The sequence below is a fragment of the Cladophialophora immunda genome (assembly GCF_000835495.1).
Source record: "Cladophialophora immunda strain CBS 83496 unplaced genomic scaffold supercont1.7, whole genome shotgun sequence".
In the NCBI taxonomy this organism is placed as follows: Eukaryota; Fungi; Ascomycota; class Eurotiomycetes; order Chaetothyriales; family Herpotrichiellaceae; genus Cladophialophora; species Cladophialophora immunda.
In genome coordinates, this window is record NW_015622547.1 from 939,758 (window position 1) to 957,816 (window position 18,059).

The window sequence follows — 18,059 nt, forward strand, 5'->3', positions numbered from 1 at the left end:
GAACGAGTGGTCAGTGGTCAGAGGTTTGTGGCCGCAGGGTGTCTGGCTGTTGCCCGGCGGGTGCGCCCCGCCCCTTCTAACTAATAGATCAACCCCCCCCTTTGGATGCCGCCCTTGTCTTTGACTGGTGTTCCTAGCTCTGGCTAGGTGCCCGGTGCCGCCTGTGGGTTGCAACCACTTCCTGGTGCGGCGATGCTCCCTGCGACAAAAAACGCCTCCGGGGGGTGTCCAGGCCTACCCAGGTACCTTACGGGTGCCTGTACGAAGGCTAGGAGTGCTTACTAGTCGGGAAAAGATGGCCTGCCACCTGCCTGCCACCTGCCACTTGCTACCTGGACCCTTCCCACCCTCCTTATCCATCTCGGGCCTCATCCTCTAACTGAAGTCAGGCGCAGAAAAGACTGCGTCCCTGGCTGTGAAGCTCACGAGGTGCGGAGGGTTTACGTACTCCCTGCTCATACACAATACTTCGATAAATATAAGTGCGAGATGATTGATGCCTGGCCAGCCCGATAGATCTGGTCGACTGACCTGGGGCCGGCGAACTCTCTGCCTTCGGGATGTAGTCGTAAAGGCTGATGCAGAAATGCTGAATCGATCCCTGCTAATACCCGCGATACCCAAAAGAAATCCCCCTCTGTAACTAAATTTTATCCCACTCTCGCCTCGAAGCAAAGGTCCGACCAATGACCCTTTGCGATTTTCACGTACCAACCTCCAGCTTCAACCTTGAAGCACCAGCGTGATACCTGATCTCACCCCTTCCTTCTCGCACCCGGCAGCGGGTTGACGCTGTTTCTCAGAGCTGCTCATGGGATCAGAGGACCAGGTACAGGACATGAATCTGCACATGATTGCTTTCTGGTGAATGACATCTTACCCACCACCTCGAGTTCGCTCGCACCGACCTCACTGGCCCCCGAACTTCGACCCTTCGTCTACCTCATTACGATCATCCCGAGCCCTAAAACTGCCAGGACCTCCTAGCCGACTCCTCCTCGTCCCACACCCACTCTGCAGCGGCCGGCCAGCCGACTCAGCGCCCTCCTTTGAGCGAAAGACCCTGGCCGATGCCCACGCCATTGTCCGCCTACTGCACGCTCACTGCAAGTCAAGGAAGAACCTACCCACGCCATCCTTTCCCCCCCAAAACGCACAACCCCGCTGGGTGGAGCCCAGACCATCCAAAGCCTACTCTGACCTTTCAACCTGCAAGTGGTACCGTAGTGGGCATTTGACTGCCACCGTCGCCGACCTCAATTTTGCCTTTTCAGCGCAGTTGTCCAACGTACCACGGCCTTGCCTCTTTTCCATTCGTCCCTTCACGAGGCTGCGCTGCCCTGTGTCTGTCTCGCTGGACCTCAGTCGTCGCCATCCTGATCTGTGCGGCATTGCGATCGCTGTTCCGGCCAACCCCAAGCGTGCTGCTCCTGTCTGGCCGGCCTCAGAAATGAACCTGCTTTGACCCGTCGTGTCTCCCATCAGCCACCTCCCGCAGCCCACCTGCGGGCTTGAACCTCACATCCTCAGCCTCGAGGATGACTCAACAAGATCGCGAGCAGAATGTCGTATGGGCTCAAGATATGCAAGATGACGGCATGGTGCCTGGGGTTGGCGACGAGGACTTCACAAAATTCCTCGATCTCGATAACGACTTCCAACACTATGCGCCCACGAACAGTGGCCACTCCGGCCTCGACACCCCCATGGGCCGTCTGGGATTTGGGAACAACGCCGCCGATTTAGGTTACTCTGGGGCGGAACAGATGGGCGTCCATGTGACGTCGACCAGCGACCCAGTCGGGTATCGCAATCAAATGTCGACGAACCAGCAATACTCCCAATACTCTCAGTATCAGCAAATTCAGATGCCGCCGCAGTACCATGTGCCTCCTACGCCTGTGAGCGTCGAGATGCATCCCGGGAAATATGTGCAACAGATGGGAAACAACGGACAGATTCTGTTCGACCACCAACAGGTAACATGGCAGCGGCACACAGAAAGGTGATTCTACCCTTGCTGACGGTATTTCCAGGTCTCCTTCACCCCACTAGTCTCTCCCGCGCAAACTCCCATGGACGGCGGGTTTGCGATGTCTGATTATGGGCTAGCAGACGAATTTTTCAGTCCACTGACGTCCCCTGCGATTGAGGCACAGGCTGCTTTTAGCTCGACCGGAACCACGGCGTCGCCTGTTGATCTCAACGATCTGAGTGCCGCGGGAAAACCCGTCGCAGCTGGGACGAAGCGGCCTCGGCGCAAAGGTAGTAACTCTGCCCGCACGCCTGCTCGAAGCGTCAAGCAGTCACCTGCGATGAAGCCTCAGCCCCGTCGCCGAAATCCCTCTCTGACGTCGTTGCCCATGGACAAAATCCGAAACATGCTTCCGCAGGGGACGTTGGGTTCAACACTCCATCCCTCGGCGCCCAATAGCGCCGTGCTCCAAGGGAGCGACGACTCGGTCTCACCAGAGCCTCTGTCCGAAGCCGCGATGAGGCCTCCTCCTGTGCCTCATCCGGGCAAGTCGCCGCAGTCGGCGATCGCCGCTCAGAATGCCCACTCGGCCAACCCGGTCACTCCTGCCACGTTGATGAGGATGCCCAGTAACCAGTCGATGACCATGAAGCAGATGGAGCACCACGGTCCTGTCCAAGGTGCAGATGAACCTATGGAGGATATCATGTTACCCGCGGCAGCGGCTTCTTCCACCATGTCCCAAGGGTTGCAAATTATCGACACTGGCAAGACTGCTGTTTCTGGCGAGAACACTCCTACTCTTGGCGCCAAATCCGCCAAGATTAGCGCTGCTAGCACACCTCGAAGTGCGCTGACAAGGGCGACGTCGCAAGAGACTTTTGCGAAACCCGGGAAAGTCGAAAGCCGTGGAGGAGGTCGTGCCAGCAAGAAACGCCAGAGCACGTCCTCTGCAACAATTTCTCCAGCGTTGCGACCCAAAATTTCCCCAAGTATCAGCCCATTAGCTCCTGCGGCTGGTAAGTCTCACCTCGGACGCGGACAGGTACGTGGTAAGCTGACCGTTCTAGGTCCGGGCATGTCACATCTTTCAGCGGAGACGAGTGCGTTATATCTTGCTTCGAAATCGAATTATCAAAACATCCTAGAGGGCACACATCTTCCAGGAGTTTCGTACCCCGAGACCTTAGCGGAAAATCTGACGTCGAAGCGAACATCACACAAAATCGCAGAGCAAGGCCGACGGAACAGAATCAATCTTGCATTGAAAGAGATCGAGGCTCTCCTTCCTGCGTCTATCCTCATGGCCAGCAACAAGAAAGACAGGCCGCCCAAAGACGAAAACGAGGACGGAGAGACGTCAGCGACTTCCAAGCCTTCCGCACCTGGACAGGGTGCGAGCAAGGCAAGTACGGTTGAAATGGCCATTGTCTACATCAAGAGCTTGCAGAGCGAGTTGAAAGAGACCCAAGAAAGACTGGAAGCGGCTGAGAAGAAAGCCGCCGAAGCCAGCAACAGGGAGAGCAGTACGGAGTGCCAAGGCACTTTGGAAGCGTAGGGCGGATAGAGAACGACCCCAGAAGTTTTGGTCACGGCTTAATGGCGAAATGGGTTTATGAGTTTCAGACCGCAACGAAGAATAAAATTCAACCAGGGGCCAGGAGGAGTTGAACGTGTATCAGGGGGCTGAGGAATGGAAGTATAGGGATTGCTAATCTTGTGACATATCCGGAATCGATAGATAGCTGTGATTCTACCAAACCATCTTGCACATCACAATAGCGGTTGGGTGGGAGGTTGTTTGGTTGTATATTTGTGGGACATGCATCGATATAGCATTGTCTCATGCTGATTAAAAAAAGGAAATGTGAATATCAACCGTGAATCTACTACAATGATACTTGTTCAAGCTGCATTCTGTCTCCAGAAGGAACAGAGTACTACAAGGCTCTCGGCGATGCAGCGCTGTTTGAGCGCCGAACACTGTAGAAAGTACGAGGGCAGACGGGTGGCTCCTCAAGGCTGCGAGATTCGAGAAGGCTCGTCAGGCTGCCTAGCCAGCCTATGGTGGCCAGGCAACGCTTTGCTAGTGGGCCCGTTAGATGGGGATTTTGTCTGACAGAAATATCTAGCAGCGGAGGGCTTTGAGCCGCTCTGAAGATATCAGCTAGAGACGAAGCAAACTGCTGCATGCGATGCCAGAATCAGTGCTCCTAGCCCCTGGCAGGCGAAGGACAGTCAGGCCCTCGCGATACTATCTGACCAGAGCAAACAAGCCTTTCCACTTCCTCAATGATCAAAGTGTTTGCAGCCTTTCTGCCAGACAGGGTTCTTTTTGTCTGGCGGCGCTTATTCAGAGCTGCGGGCCCGTGTCTTGGCAAATGCTTCTGTGGGGGCAGTAAGTGCAGAGGAAAAAAGAACCATATGGAAGCTCCCCAGGGTTGACTGCGGCTAAGTTTATAAGGCATAAACACTTTCCAGCCTTCCCTTCCTCTCATCAGACCATCACACAGAAATTTTCTTCCACTCTTACTCCCACTCCAAAAGGACAGTCTGCTCATCTGTCTCTTTACCACGACCACACTGCTTCTGTAAGTCCAACCCCCATTGTATCTGCCCGCATTGGCCCAGTGTTGCCTGCCTCACTTTGTTCTGGCTTCTCCAATTGCGCCGTCGCCAGCAGCAAAGGTGACTGTGTTTGCAAGCATCAACTTGCTCAGCCCAGGTCCATCTTCTATTCATTTGTACTGACTTTCCTTCTTTCACAGACCTCCATCACAGACAAGACCGCAGCCATGGCCTCTGAAAGCTTCGAGTTTCAGGCTGAAATCTCCCAACTCCTCTCCCTCATCATCAACACCGTCTACTCCAACAAAGAGATCTTCCTTCGAGAACTGATCTCCAATGCCTCGGATGCTCTTGACAAGATTCGATATGAGGCCCTCTCAGATCCAAGCAAATTGGACTCTGGCAAGGACCTCAGAATCGACATCATCCCAGACAAGGAGTCCAAGACCCTCACCATCCGTGATACCGGTATTGGTATGACCAAAGCTGTAAGTCTACTCACCTGTGACTATAGAGACAAGCATCGTGACTAACCTGTCACAATAGGATCTCGTCAACAACCTCGGTACCATTGCCCGGTCCGGTACTAAGCAGTTCATGGAAGCCCTGACTGCCGGTGCCGATATCTCCATGATCGGTCAGTTCGGTGTCGGTTTCTATTCGGCCTATTTGGTCGCCGACAAGGTGACTGTCGTCTCAAAACACAACGACGACGAACAATACATCTGGGAGTCCAGCGCGGGTGGCACCTTTACTATCACCCACGATGAGGACGGCGAGCCTCTTGGCCGTGGCACCAAGATCATTCTCCACCTCAAGGACGAGCAGACCGACTACCTGAACGAGTCGAAGATCAAGGAAGTCGTCAAGAAGCACTCTGAGTTCATCTCCTACCCCATCTACCTCCACGTCCTGAAGGAGACCGAGAAGGAGGTTCCCGACGAGGAGGCCGAAGAGGTTGAGGAGGATGAGGAGAAGAAGGCCAAGATCGAAGAAGTTGACGAAGAAGACGAAGACAAGGAGAAGAAACCCAAGACGAAGAAGATCAAGGAGTCCAAGATCGAAGAGGAAGAGCTCAACAAGACCAAGCCAATCTGGACTCGCAACCCCTCCGACATCACCCAAGAAGAGTACGCTTCCTTCTACAAGTCTCTCTCCAACGACTGGGAAGACCACCTTGCGGTGAAGCACTTCTCTGTCGAGGGTCAACTCGAATTCCGCGCCATCCTCTTCGTCCCCAAGCGTGCTCCATTTGATCTCTTCGAGACCAAGAAGACCAAGAACAACATCAAGCTCTATGTCCGACGTGTCTTCATCACCGACGACGCCACCGACTTGATCCCCGAGTGGCTTGGGTTCATCAAGGGTGTCGTCGACTCTGAAGACCTGCCTCTCAACCTGTCGCGTGAGACCCTTCAACAGAACAAGATCATGAAGGTCATCAAGAAGAACATTGTCAAGAAGTGCCTCGAACTCTTCAATGAGATCGCCGAGGACCGTGAGCAGTTCGACAAGTTCTACTCTGCCTTCAGCAAGAACATCAAGCTCGGCATTCACGAAGACTCGCAGAACCGCCAGTCTCTTGCTAAGCTCCTCCGATTCCAGTCCACCAAGTCTGGCGAAGAAGCCACCTCGCTCACCGACTATGTCACCCGCATGCAAGAGCACCAGAAGCAGATTTATTACATCACCGGTGAATCCATCAAGGCCGTGCAGAAATCCCCCTTCCTTGACTCTCTCAAGGAGAAGAACTTCGAGGTCTTGTTCTTGGTTGATCCGATTGACGAGTATGCCATGACGCAACTCAAAGAGTTCGATGGCAAGAAGCTTGTTGATATTACCAAGGACTTCGAGATGGAGGAGACCGACGAGGAGAAGAAGGAGCGCGAAAAGGAGGAGAAGGAATTCGAGGGTCTGGCTAAGAGCCTGAAGAACATCCTCGGCGACAAGGTTGAGAAGGTTGTCGTCTCTCACAAGCTCGTCGGCTCTCCCTGCGCCATTCGAACCGGCCAGTTCGGTTGGTCTGCCAACATGGAGCGTATCATGAAGGCCCAGGCACTTCGCGATACTTCCATGTCCTCGTACATGTCTTCCAAGAAGACATTCGAGATCTCACCCAAGTCTCCCATCATCCGTGAGCTCAAGAAGAAGGTTGAGACCGATGGCGAGAACGACCGCACTGTCAAGTCCATCACCCAGCTTCTCTTCGAGACCTCTCTGCTCGTCTCTGGCTTCACCATCGAAGAGCCAGCGAGCTTCGCCGAGCGCATCCACAAGCTCGTGTCTCTCGGTCTGAATGTGGATGAGGAGGCCGAGACTGCTGAAGAGAAGGCTGCCGAAGAGGCCCCTGCCGCTGAGGGTGCTGGCGAGAGCGCCATGGAAGAGGTCGACTAGACGGTTCCCTGCCACGGCATAGATGTTCCATCGACGAGATCTCACTTCCTGAGCGATTGTCTTTGTGTCATCCCTAATGGCGTTCCGGTGTCGGTCAGACGTGGTTGCCCTTGCCATGTTTTTTCTTCAGCGATATCCCGGCAATGAGTGAAATGGTTTGGGAAAGACTAGTGGTAGGAAAGGATTGCAATGACCACCAAAAAGCGGATAGGGGGCAATAATGGAAGAAGAACGGGTTAAGCAGTGAGCTTCTCTTGATGGTTGTGGTCACGGCTTCCCGTATTCCATAGTTCCAATTGATTGCACGATTAGATGAACAGTGCCTCCGAAACATTCTTTTGCTGTTCAAGCCGTACAAGTAGCCGTTGTAGGCCTGTGATGTTGGAGGCGAGCGGAAAGTGCATATCCCACGTGTCGGAGCGGAGGGCTCGCGCCAAGCGACGTTGTTCCGGACCCCCTGCTTCTCCAACAGGAAATGCGCAAGTCGCAATGGAACATGCTGTCCACTCTGATGCTGCCTCACACTCACCAATCTTGACAGTTCGGCAATGCACGAGAACCATGTCGCTGTCTGCTAATATGGCAAGCATTCCACAATAATAATAGTATATTCCTATTACCTCCTCGAGTTCCTCGACGGTCCCACTCCCCGGAGGCGCTGTGCGCTCCCATTCAGCCTCCTCCATTCTCCCACCACCTTTTCCACATCTCTGGCACAAGACCTTACCTTCCCACTCAGCTACTCTGGAGAGACCTATAGACGGTGTTATAATCCATCATGGCCCTCAAGTCGCGGTTTCACCGGCTGGATGCGTTCACAAAGACCGTCGAAGATGCACGGGTGCGGACGACCTCTGGCGGCATCGTGACGATTGCCTCGATCCTAATTATTCTCTATTTGGTATGGGGAGAATGGAGCGATTACAGGAAGATTCTAGTTATGCCAGAGTTGATTGTGGATAAGGGGCGAGGTAAGAAAAACCTGAACCTGGGTTCTGGAGTCGCAGCTGCGTCCACAGAGGAAGACATACAAATAAATGGAGGTGCCCCTGCTGATGCGGTATTTTGACCTGTGTAGGCGAGAAGATGGAAATTCACCTGAACATCTCCTTCCCCCGCATCCCTTGCGAACTGCTCACTCTCGATGTCATGGACGTTTCGGGCGAGCAGCAGACGGGAGTCGTCCATGGCGTCAACAAAGTGCGCCTTTCCTCCGTCACCGAGGGATCCAAGATCATTGACACGACCGCCCTGATTCTGCATAATGAACAAGACAACGCCGCGCACCTGGATCCAGACTACTGCGGCTCCTGCTACTCCGCTCCTCCTCCGGCCAATGCGACAAAACCCGGCTGCTGTAATACGTGTGACGAGGTGCGGGAAGCGTATGCCTCCAACAGTTGGGCGTTCGGACGGGGCGAAGGCGTGGAACAATGCGAGCGGGAAGGATATGGTGAAAGACTCGACGCACAACGCCAGGAGGGATGCCGCATTGAGGGCGTCATTCGCGTGAACAAGGTCGTGGGGAACTTCCACATTGCGCCCGGTCGCAGCTTCTCAAATGGAAACATGCACGTGCACGACTTGAATAATTACTTCGACACGCCCGTCGAGGGCGGACATACGTTCACGCATGAGATCCACTCGCTGAGGTTTGGCCCGCAGTTGAGTGACGATGACATGGGAGTGACGGCGAAATGGAGCGATCATCACCATGCGAATCCTTTGGACGGCGTGAAGCAGGAGACGGAGGAACCCGGGTTCAACTTCATGTATTTCATCAAGGTGGTGAGCACGAGTTATCTGCCGCTTGGGTGGGATGAGGATCGGAGTGCGAAGCAGCACTCGTCTCTGGCGGACTTGATACCGCTGGGCATGCAAGGCAAGGGAGCCGGCAGCCAAGGCTCGATCGAGACGCATCAGTACTCTGTCACGTCACACAAGAGATCTCTGAGTGGTGGGAACGATGCGGCCGAGGGACACAAGGAGAGACTCCACGCGCATGGAGGGATTCCGGGCGTCTTCTTCAGTTACGACATTTCTCCGATGAAGGTGATAAACCGCGAGGCGAGGCCGAAGACCTTTGCCAACTTTTTGACGGGTGTCTGCGCGGTGGTGGGCGGGACGCTGACGGTGGCGGCAGCGATTGATAGGGGTTTGTACGAGGGGAGTACGAGGTTGAAGAAAGTCCATCAGGGGTGAGATAGAGGAGTAGAACGATCTTTTGGGAGGAAAATATGACGGGTTCATCTTGCATCTAGCATGGGCGTTGTACGGTCACGTTCCTGGGCGGACATGAGAGAACATTGTTTCTATATCCAAGGGAAAACGGTACTGGCTGCTTTACTTGGAACCTTCAGACCAAAAGATGGGCGAGCAGTCAGTCTCGGTGTCAGTCTCGGCCCTCCCACTCAGTCCTGCTTTTGTCCCCGTTGGCAATCAGTATAGCCTAGAAAGATTGCAAATCAACCGTCAGCGAACTCTGCTCAATAGATTTGATTTTCACTGAAAAAGTGAATCAAAGGTAAAAAGACAGGAGAGAGAATCTTTTGTTTCCCTTTCCCTGTTTCAGAAGAACCAGTTCTAAGCACCGACGCCGCAAGAAACCACAAAGAATCGCACATTTGACGATGTGCCATTCTTGCATCCACGTGTTTGGCATGGTATGGGGGGTTTAATTTCAGACTTGCGGCATCCTTTTCCGGCTCTTCCTAATGCCGTGAGGTTTCTGTGTGTTCATCATTTCGGAGAGGAGATTGAGGAGTGAGACGAAATGTGTGCAAGGTGGAGAGTAGCACACTCTGAGAGAGAGAGAGAGATAACTCACCGTGGGTAACGTCTGGGGTCGTTGGTGAGTGTGTCAGGGTGACGAGAGGCGTGAGACTGTACAGTTAGCGTGGCTTGATCTCTGACGCTAAAGCTCAGAAGCATGGAGGTTCCAGAATGGATGACACGGGGCTCTTCGAAAGGGACTGGAGGTTGTGAAGAACCAAAGCATAATAATTCCAGAGTTGAATTTCTGAAAGTTTTTGGGAGGTGAAAATGCATCTTGCCTGTTTAGGAAAGGCCATTTTTGTCCATCGATCTAGCCTGTTTCGGCCTCTGTCAACACTCGCTTCGTGCGGTCTGAACGGTTTTTTCCTTGACACCCACGGTCCTGCGTTTTCGAGCGAATCAGAATGTTCTTGTTCGCTGTCGTGTGGCTGGAAAATGCCGTTCTAGCAAGACAGGTCAACTGCGGTGTGGCCTCCCATACCGTAGTGACAACACCTTCTAACTTGGACACCATTGCTCACATCCCAAACCCCAGCTCTTGTTACGAGCCCTTGCTCCTCTCTGGTTGTCTCTCCGGAATGAAACCAGCACCTCCCTACCCAGGCTGCAGCCGCCGTACCATCAGGAGTCCCGCAAAAAGGGGAACTTCACCCAGTCTTTGCTGGTACTGGGTGCCAAGTTTAATCCTGTCATGCTGAGCAGAGTGCCTCTTCGAGCTCCGAATACGGGGCGCGCCGCCTTCCACTTGACTCGTCAGCAAGCTTACAGTATCTGGAATCAGTATAAGATCCAGGTGACGAGTCTACCAGTGCTCTACCCAATTGCGTTCGCCGAGGAAGGAGAACATGTCTTTCGAGATGGCGGGATGAGAGCGGCTGATTAGGGAAGCTGTCAGAAATGGTAGCCCTCACATCCCGTCGTCCATTTCGCGGTTTGGTGGAAACAAACAGTGGGAAGGCTCCAGTGCTGAGACTGATAGACGAACAGATCCATTTTCGCCGTTTGCAATTGCGGGATCAACCCCCGCCAAGATTTGGCCGATGCTACTCTTCTCAATGCATTCCAGGTATGGGGGATGCCTAAAATCAGGCGAAATACGGAGCTCGCACGAAAGACACCAGCACGAGTCGTCATCTCGACGTCAGTCACCAATGAAGCCACCTTATGCACTCGAAATATTGTGCATATTTCTAGCGTTGCGCTTTCGACAGGCAACCCCGCCCCAAGGTTCGAAGGACGTCAAGTTGCCTAGGTCCAGAGAAACTACCGGCGGGTAGCGGAGAGAAGATCCCCCAAAAACTCAACAAGCGAGGTACATCTCAGTCTAGATGCGCGCTAAACCGTTTCTATAAGTACGAGGTATGGATGCGTCTGTTGAAGAAAGTAATACATTGCGAATACAAGGCAGCCTGTGCTGACGGTGAGGAGACTTTGTGAGGGAGCATTTAAGATCGCATTGGACTTGGATCTGCCGCTTCAACCAGCATTGCATTCTATACTGAGAACGAATTCATCCCGTAGCGGGACGCCGTCGCGATGAATGGGCACTTAGATGCATCCAGCTTGAAGGACAAGTCTATCATTGTCACAGGTACTTCCACGCCAACGTGTTTCAGCACAACAAACTCTGACAGTAACCACAAGGAGGTGCATCAGGCATAGGGCTTGCAGCGGTCACACGCTTCGCAAACGGGGGTGCCTATGTCACCATCGCAGATGTTCAAGACGCCGCTGGGAACAAAGCGGCTGCTGACCTCAACGCTAAGGGCTGCCACGTCTCATTCGTCCATTGTGACACAACCGACTGGGAGTCAAGTGTTGCTGCGTTCAAGCACGCCGCTTCCTTCGGGCCGAGCAAATCCTTGGACGTCGCCCTTCTGAACGCTGGTATAGGAGGCGATAGGGGCAGCCTGACAGATCAAGTCCTGGCAGCCCCCGAGCCCTCGTTGGATCCCGATGTCATCCCAACACGTCCAACGCGCAAAGCAGCTGCTGTGAACTTCTTGGGGGTATACGACAATTGCTGGTTGGCGTTGCACTATATGCGTCTGCCGTCGAAAGTTGAGTCGTCAAACACACAGCAGAAATCGATAATCCTCACTGCGTCTTTGGCAGCTTATGCCGACATGCCGTCCTCTTCGGATTATAATTCTTCCAAGTGTAAGTATCCGTTTCTTTTGCAACGGTGTTGCCCCAACGGTTTGAGATTGAACAATCGCTGTGTGGAATAGTGGTCATCAGGATTTCCAAACACGAACGATGTGCTATAGGGACATGAACGCCTTCATAGAACTTACAGGCTGACTCGGAGTCTTTAGTTGCCGTCCGAGGTCTCTTCCGAGGACTCCGACATACAACTGCTGCTCTTAATGTCCGCGTGAACCTGCTTGCACCTTACTGGATCAACACACCCCTTGTTCAGTCTGCGCTTCCCTCATTGGAGGCGAGGGGAGTGAAGCCAGGCCAGGGATTGACGTGGGCCAGCATCGATCATGTGGTCGACGCCATGGTTAGATCTGCCACGGACCCAAGTGTCGGCGGCATAGCTTGGGGTATCTGGCCAGAGGGCTACCTTGACATGGGCGATGACGAGGCCGGAGGCTGGGCAGGGGATCATCTGAGGGAGCATTGGGAGATCCAGAGACAAAAGGGCGACAACATGCTTTGAGGGCCAGAGTCGTTCCATGCGGCTTCGACCTTGGCTCGAATCGGAACAGGGAAGTAGGGATCAGAAGCCGAGGGTATCCCATGTGGGCTGAAGACTCCTTGTCGTTGCCGTCCACACATTCATTCTGATTATATCAAGTCCCAAAATGGCCTCTTCTACCCAACATTGGTAGATTCGATGACTCTCATTAGCCGCAGTAGCGAGGCGTATGCGAGGGCTTGAGCGAGCAGATACATCGATGACTCCACTTTATCGTGATACGGGAGTCTCGAGTACGTACGCATGGAAAAGAAATGTGATCCGATGTTTGCGGTTCATTGGACCTGGAACGAGTAGAAGAAGGCTGAGTGAAGAAATGCTGGCTCGAAAGATCGGTGCTTGTCCGCAAAACGGGCGGGCGAATTCCGGCTAATTAATGCAACCAACGCGTCTAATGTGGCATTTCCACATGCGACCTCTGATGTCGACACTTTTCGTATACCTCGTACTTCAAGCGCCTGTGTATTTGGCTATAGTCTTGTCCCGTCTGAATTTCTGGAGTTTTGAAGGCAGGCGCAAACATTGCCGGCCAGTCGAACAACTCTCGGAGGATCGGCGGCCCCCCCATATCTCACAGCCCATATGCCTGTCAATGGCGTTCAGCACGAGGAGGACTTGCTAGATTCCGGTAACCTGACGATGTTCGGCGACGAGTACGGCCTTGTGACTGACTGTGGAAAGATGATTATGACCCTATAGAACACCTCGATCAGATATTCTCCCACCCTTCGACCCTCTCGTCTGTCAGCCAGACCTTCCAAATCCTCCAGGCGTACCAGGATGACCTCGACGACGAGATCGAGGCGCTCGAAGACGAGCAGATCCAGTCGAACGCAGCATGCCTCCAGCGCATGGAAGCTTCAAAGGCCGAGCTGGCGGAGCTGTTCCAGCGCATCGAGAGCGTCCGGGAGCGAGCACTGCGGACGGAACGAAACATCACCGAGATGACGGCGGATATCAAGCAGTTGGACAACACAAAGAAGAACCTGACGCTCTCGATGACCGCGCTGAAGAGACTGCAGATGTTGACGACCGCCTACGAACAGCTGCGAGCCATGAGCAAGACGAGGCAGTACAGGGAATGTGCGCAGCTCCTGCAGGCGGTGATCCAGCTCATGGCGCACTTCAAATCCTACCGGTCGATCGATCAGATCGCGACGTTGAGCAGGAATGTGGCAGATATACAGCGAGAGTTGTTGGAGCAGGTGTGCGAGGACTTCGAGATTACCTTCAGCAAGGAGGAGGTGGCTCAGAAACGAGGCTTGCTCCACGAGGCGTGTCTGGTAGTCGACGCACTCGGCGACGCTGCCCGGTCAAGGTTGACCACCTGGTATTGCAACACGCAGCTTCGGCAGTATCGGCACATCTTCAAGGGGGATCAGGAGGCAGGATCGCTCGACAACATCGATCGGAGGTACGCATGGTTCAAAAAGACGCTGAAGATATACGACGAGGAACACGCCGCCATATTCCCTCCACACTGGCGAGTCAACGAGATCCTCGCCAACGTCTTTGCCGAAGGGACCCGGGACGACTACAAAGGCATCCTGTCAAGGACCACCCGCAACGGGCAGACCATCGACGTTCAACTGTTACTGTCATGTTTGCAGCAAACGCTGGATTTTGAGCACGGCTTGGAAAGGAAATTCAACCAAACCTCAAGAACGTCGATTGATACGATGGCGTCGGCCAGTGATACTCCAGTTTTCGGCCAGCCGATCTCGGACGCTTTTGAGCCGTATCTGAGTCTCTGGGTGGAAGCACAGGACAAGGAGCTCGCGGGTCTGATACCGCAGTACAAGCAGCGACCAACCAAGCTTGCGGATGAGGAGTTTTCCTCGCAACACGTCATCGCCTCGTCGACTGAATTGTTCAACTTCTACCGACACTCCCTGGCGCAATGTGCGAAGCTTTCCACTGGACAGCCGTTGCTCGACTTGTCCAAGGTTTTCGGTCGCTATCTCGATCAATACGCACAGCAAGTACTGCTGTTCTATATTTCCGAGAAACCGACAGGCGGCACACCTTCTCGAACACCAACAGTCGAGGACGTGATCTTGGTCCTCAACACGGCGGATTACTGTTTTCACACGTCGAATTCTCTGGAAGAGAAGATCAAAAGTCGCATAGATGAGGGACTGAAGGACAAGGTCGATCTTCAGAGCCAAGCAGATGCCTTCATGGGGATAGCGAGCGCAGCAGTCCGAGGCTTGGTCCGTCGCGTGGAAGTTGCTCTGGAACCCAGCTGGCGTGAGATGCGAAATACGTCCTGGTCAAAGATTGAAATCGGCGAACATCAAAGCCCTTACATCACAGGTTTGCAACATCGACTCAGAGACCGTTCCAGTGAGATCTTGGGCATGCTCCATAAACAGCAGTATGCGCGGGCATTTGCGGACAACCTGGTTGAGCTGTTGGCGTCAACTTACATTGCTAATATTGTTCAATGCAAGCCCATCTCGGAAGGCGGAGCTGAGCAGATGTTGCTCGACACTCACGAGATCAAGAACACCCTGAACCAGATACTTCCAGGGACTCCACCGCCACTTTTCCTCAAACGCGTCGCTGCCGCGTTCGGCAAGATTGAGCCGCTGTTGAAGACTCTGCAAGTTCGACCATCGCCTCCAGAGGCCCTTGTCCAGGCATACCTGATCCACATCGCGGACCTCTCAGAAGTTAACTTTCGCAAAATCCTCGATTTGAAAGGAATTCGCGTAAAGTCAGAACAAAATCACTTGATTGAATTATTTCAAATGCACAAGTTCAGCCCACGGTACAAGGACACATTGGTGGAAAAGTCACCTTTGCTCACTCCATTGAATCTGTCAGCATCGGGCCCGTCCACTGGAACTGCAGTAACACCAGCAGGTGCACTCCACAACCTTTCTGCGCTGGGGAACTCTGCGGCGGCGTCCCTGAGCACGGCAAACATTCCATCGAACATGAAATTTGACGCTTCAGGACTGGGAAACGCGATTATTGACCGGTTCAGTAGCCCGGGTCTGGGAACGCCTCGAGAGGGGGCAATAAGTCCACCAATGGGTGCTTCCTCAACAGGCACGCATGTTGCAGGTGATGGCGGATTCTCCGGCGCAGAGGCGGGGGCGAAGCTGAATGAGAATTTGAAAAACATAGGAAAATTCTTCAAGAGGGACCTGGGCGGGTTTGGGGGTATAGGTCGATTTGGAAGCAGCAAAACCACGAGCCCTGCTCCTCCGGAAGATCGAGCAAACAACCGATAGGGTAGCCAGGAACAAAGCACCAAAATGAACAGAAAAGTTAGTGGATGGGTTTTCAATGGGTTCATGAGTGCAAATGCTTCGTGAGAGGAATGGGCAAGGGTCAATATAGCAGAGAACGCGGCTCGAAGACACGAACCATTGTTCCCCCTTTGAGCCCATTAATGGAAAGGGCACTAAAGGGGCATAATGGACGGTCACTATAAAAACCGACCAATGGGCGACAGCAGCCAGCCAAAAGCCCTTGCCAAGCCTCGCCGGCTGACCTTTCCTATTATAGAGTAGCTCTGTATCACGTGAGGGCGCCTGACCGAGTGTGTGGGCCTCGCGTTTTGCTCGAGTCTGCCTACAAAAAGTTCCCTTGTCCCTTCACCAGCAACAGCGCCAACGCCTTTGTTACTCGATTGATCTCTCGACATCTCCTTTGTCATATTCGTCTCTTCTCTCACTAGCTCTCGCTGTCGACATTCCATCTCTCGCGATATTCACCATTTGACTGTGTTACTTGCACATACGAGTACAGAACATACCCTTGTCACATAAGCCGCCACATACAAATCTTCAAGCCACATCCCACCAAATACCGCACCGTACAAGATCGCAATATTTCGATCACCTACATGAGCAGACACTGCCTTCAGGTCCGTCGTTGAGGGATTCTGCTTGCCGTGGGGGCTTCGAGTTGTTACTGAAGAGCCTCGCCTCACGTGCTCCATCAGCTCATTCGTTTGACTCACGGTCACATCTGAAGGACAAAAACTCGAATTTGTCTTCAAGACGCGGACCATTTCTTGTGCCATTTGAAACATCACCTACAGCGTCAACCACTTGACTACCGGCAGCTTGGTCCTCTCGGGTCAGGGGTGTTCACAATGGCATTCGGTCGATCCGGGGATCCGTCACAAGGCAATCAATCTGCAGCCACGCGCGACTTGGCGATCAAGGGATGGACAAATTCGAAACTCGCATCCACACCAGACCAAGGAGTTGCCTCGCTACTGGTGTTCCTCCGCAAGAAATCTGGGGATCGCCAAATATTGTCAAACAAAGTCGTCGGCCGCGCGAGCAATGTCCTCATTATCACCGTCTATGAAAACGACAAAGATCGATTTTATCATTTAAACAATTTCCAGTGGGCCGGCAGTACTCTTACCGTCGAAGACTCGAGATCTCCACTCGGCAATATCAATCGATTTCAGCAAAACCAGGCCCATGATCGGTCGCAAAATCATCTACCCCCATCTCAACCATCTCAACCAGCTAGGTCTACTTTTGGCCAGAATGGCACAACCCCACATGGTCGTCACCACCAGCCGCCCAGCGGACCTCGAGGAGGCGGAAACGCTCCCTACAACCAACCTCGAAACAATCCCCGCTTTGGTGCGCAAGACATCAACAAGAACGATCCTCTCACCAACGAAGTTGAAAATACCATGATCTCTGTCCTACGCAGACGCTACGACCCTTCCCTGAAACTCCTAAGTCTCAATGCCCTCGGTGCCGACGACGAACTCCTACAAATTCCTGGCATACTCGGTTCCGACCCCGCAAAAGTCTTCGAAGCCATCTTTACTCTCTGCAAAACCAAAATTTTCGAAACCCCCAGCAAACGTGACGAGTCCGTCCACAGCATTACACTGAGCGACAACGGCTTCGAATCCGTCGAACAGATCATGTCTCTGTCAAGAACCTTTCCGCGCCTCCGAAATCTCGACCTTGGACACAATAAACTTGCGAGCATGGATTCCTTGAAGTTTTGGAAGAACCAGTTTCGTGATCTGGAGCATTTGATCTTACAGGGCAACCCCGTCAACGATCTACCGGATACACTGTCGACTCTCCGCCAGTGGTATCCAAAGCTCAAATTGTTCAACAACCTTCCCGTCGGCGACAATCAACCCACAGCGTCCAGTGTACAACAGGCGCCCTTCCAAGGCAACCCACAACAGCCTGTACCGGCGCCGGCCGGCCGCCTACCGCATCCCGAAATACCGGCAGACTCTCTATTCGGCGTTCCCCAAGCAGACAAGCCTGCGGAAATCCTCGAACGCGAGAAGATGGGCCTGCAGTTTAGTTTCGAGACGAAACTGCGGCTGGCTGCCGTGGAGGAGTGCCTGGCAGCCAACAACTGGAACTACGCTTTAGCCATGAAGAACTTCATGGAGCTAAAAGCGCAAGGGGCAATCCCGGCGGAGAAGTTTATACCTGGTGTTTAGGAAACCTCCGTGGACAATGGAGGCAATGTGGTCATGGTGGACCTGGGGGATTATTAAAACCAATGTTATTATTACACAGAATGGGCCTTTGAGCATGGCGCTCGTTTGGATAGCATTTTTAGCATCATTATGCTCCTAGGAGCAAGCCCCATAGGAGGGCGAATCACATTGATATTGTATATCTG

At 53.3% G+C, this 18,059-nt stretch overlaps 6 protein-coding genes across 7 annotated transcripts; all 6 read left to right on the plus strand.

The window, feature by feature from the left end:
- The first annotated feature begins 709 nt into the window (after positions 1 to 709).
- On the plus strand, positions 710 to 3,888 carry PV07_11122. Of its 2 annotated transcripts, XM_016398526.1 has the most exons (3): positions 710 to 1,979; positions 2,037 to 2,994; positions 3,046 to 3,888. In XM_016398526.1, exons 1-3 carry the CDS (start codon positions 1,539 to 1,541, stop codon positions 3,531 to 3,533), a joined length of 1,887 nt encoding a protein of 628 aa, XP_016243088.1. In that variant the 5' UTR covers positions 710 to 1,538; the 3' UTR covers positions 3,534 to 3,888. The 2 variants fall into 2 exon arrangements, with proteins under 2 accessions (XP_016243088.1, XP_016243087.1); XM_016398525.1 differs by having other exon boundaries at positions 2,037 to 3,888.
- Positions 3,889 to 4,438: 550 nt separating this feature from the next.
- On the plus strand, positions 4,439 to 7,311 carry PV07_11123 (hsp90-like protein). Its single transcript, XM_016398527.1, has 3 exons — positions 4,439 to 4,566; positions 4,744 to 5,031; positions 5,090 to 7,311. Exons 2-3 carry the CDS (start codon positions 4,771 to 4,773, stop codon positions 6,935 to 6,937), a joined length of 2,109 nt encoding a protein of 702 aa, XP_016243089.1. The 5' UTR covers positions 4,439 to 4,566; positions 4,744 to 4,770; the 3' UTR covers positions 6,938 to 7,311.
- A 132-nt stretch (positions 7,312 to 7,443) lies between these two features.
- Positions 7,444 to 9,501, plus strand: PV07_11124 (uncharacterized protein). The gene is made up of 2 exons (XM_016398528.1): positions 7,444 to 7,908; positions 8,016 to 9,501. The coding sequence occupies exons 1-2, from the start codon at positions 7,716 to 7,718 to the stop codon at positions 9,137 to 9,139; spliced, it is 1,317 nt and encodes a 438-aa protein (XP_016243090.1). The 5' UTR covers positions 7,444 to 7,715; the 3' UTR covers positions 9,140 to 9,501.
- Positions 9,502 to 11,248: 1,747 nt separating this feature from the next.
- On the plus strand, positions 11,249 to 12,608 carry PV07_11125 (uncharacterized protein; the record flags this gene model as incomplete). The annotated part of the gene is made up of 3 exons (XM_016398529.1): positions 11,249 to 11,303; positions 11,357 to 11,872; positions 12,031 to 12,608. The coding sequence occupies 3 exons, from the start codon at positions 11,249 to 11,251 to the stop codon at positions 12,378 to 12,380; spliced, it is 921 nt and encodes a 306-aa protein (XP_016243091.1). The 3' UTR covers positions 12,381 to 12,608.
- A 236-nt stretch (positions 12,609 to 12,844) lies between these two features.
- Positions 12,845 to 15,918, plus strand: PV07_11126 (uncharacterized protein). Its single transcript, XM_016398530.1, has 2 exons — positions 12,845 to 13,047; positions 13,101 to 15,918. The coding sequence occupies exons 1-2, from the start codon at positions 13,002 to 13,004 to the stop codon at positions 15,659 to 15,661; spliced, it is 2,607 nt and encodes an 868-aa protein (XP_016243092.1). The 5' UTR covers positions 12,845 to 13,001; the 3' UTR covers positions 15,662 to 15,918.
- Positions 15,919 to 16,028: 110 nt separating this feature from the next.
- PV07_11127 (uncharacterized protein) lies at positions 16,029 to 18,037 on the plus strand. The gene has a single exon (XM_016398531.1). The coding sequence runs from the start codon at positions 16,531 to 16,533 to the stop codon at positions 17,872 to 17,874; it is 1,344 nt and encodes a 447-aa protein (XP_016243093.1). The 5' UTR covers positions 16,029 to 16,530; the 3' UTR covers positions 17,875 to 18,037.
- Positions 18,038 to 18,059: the final 22 nt, after the last annotated feature.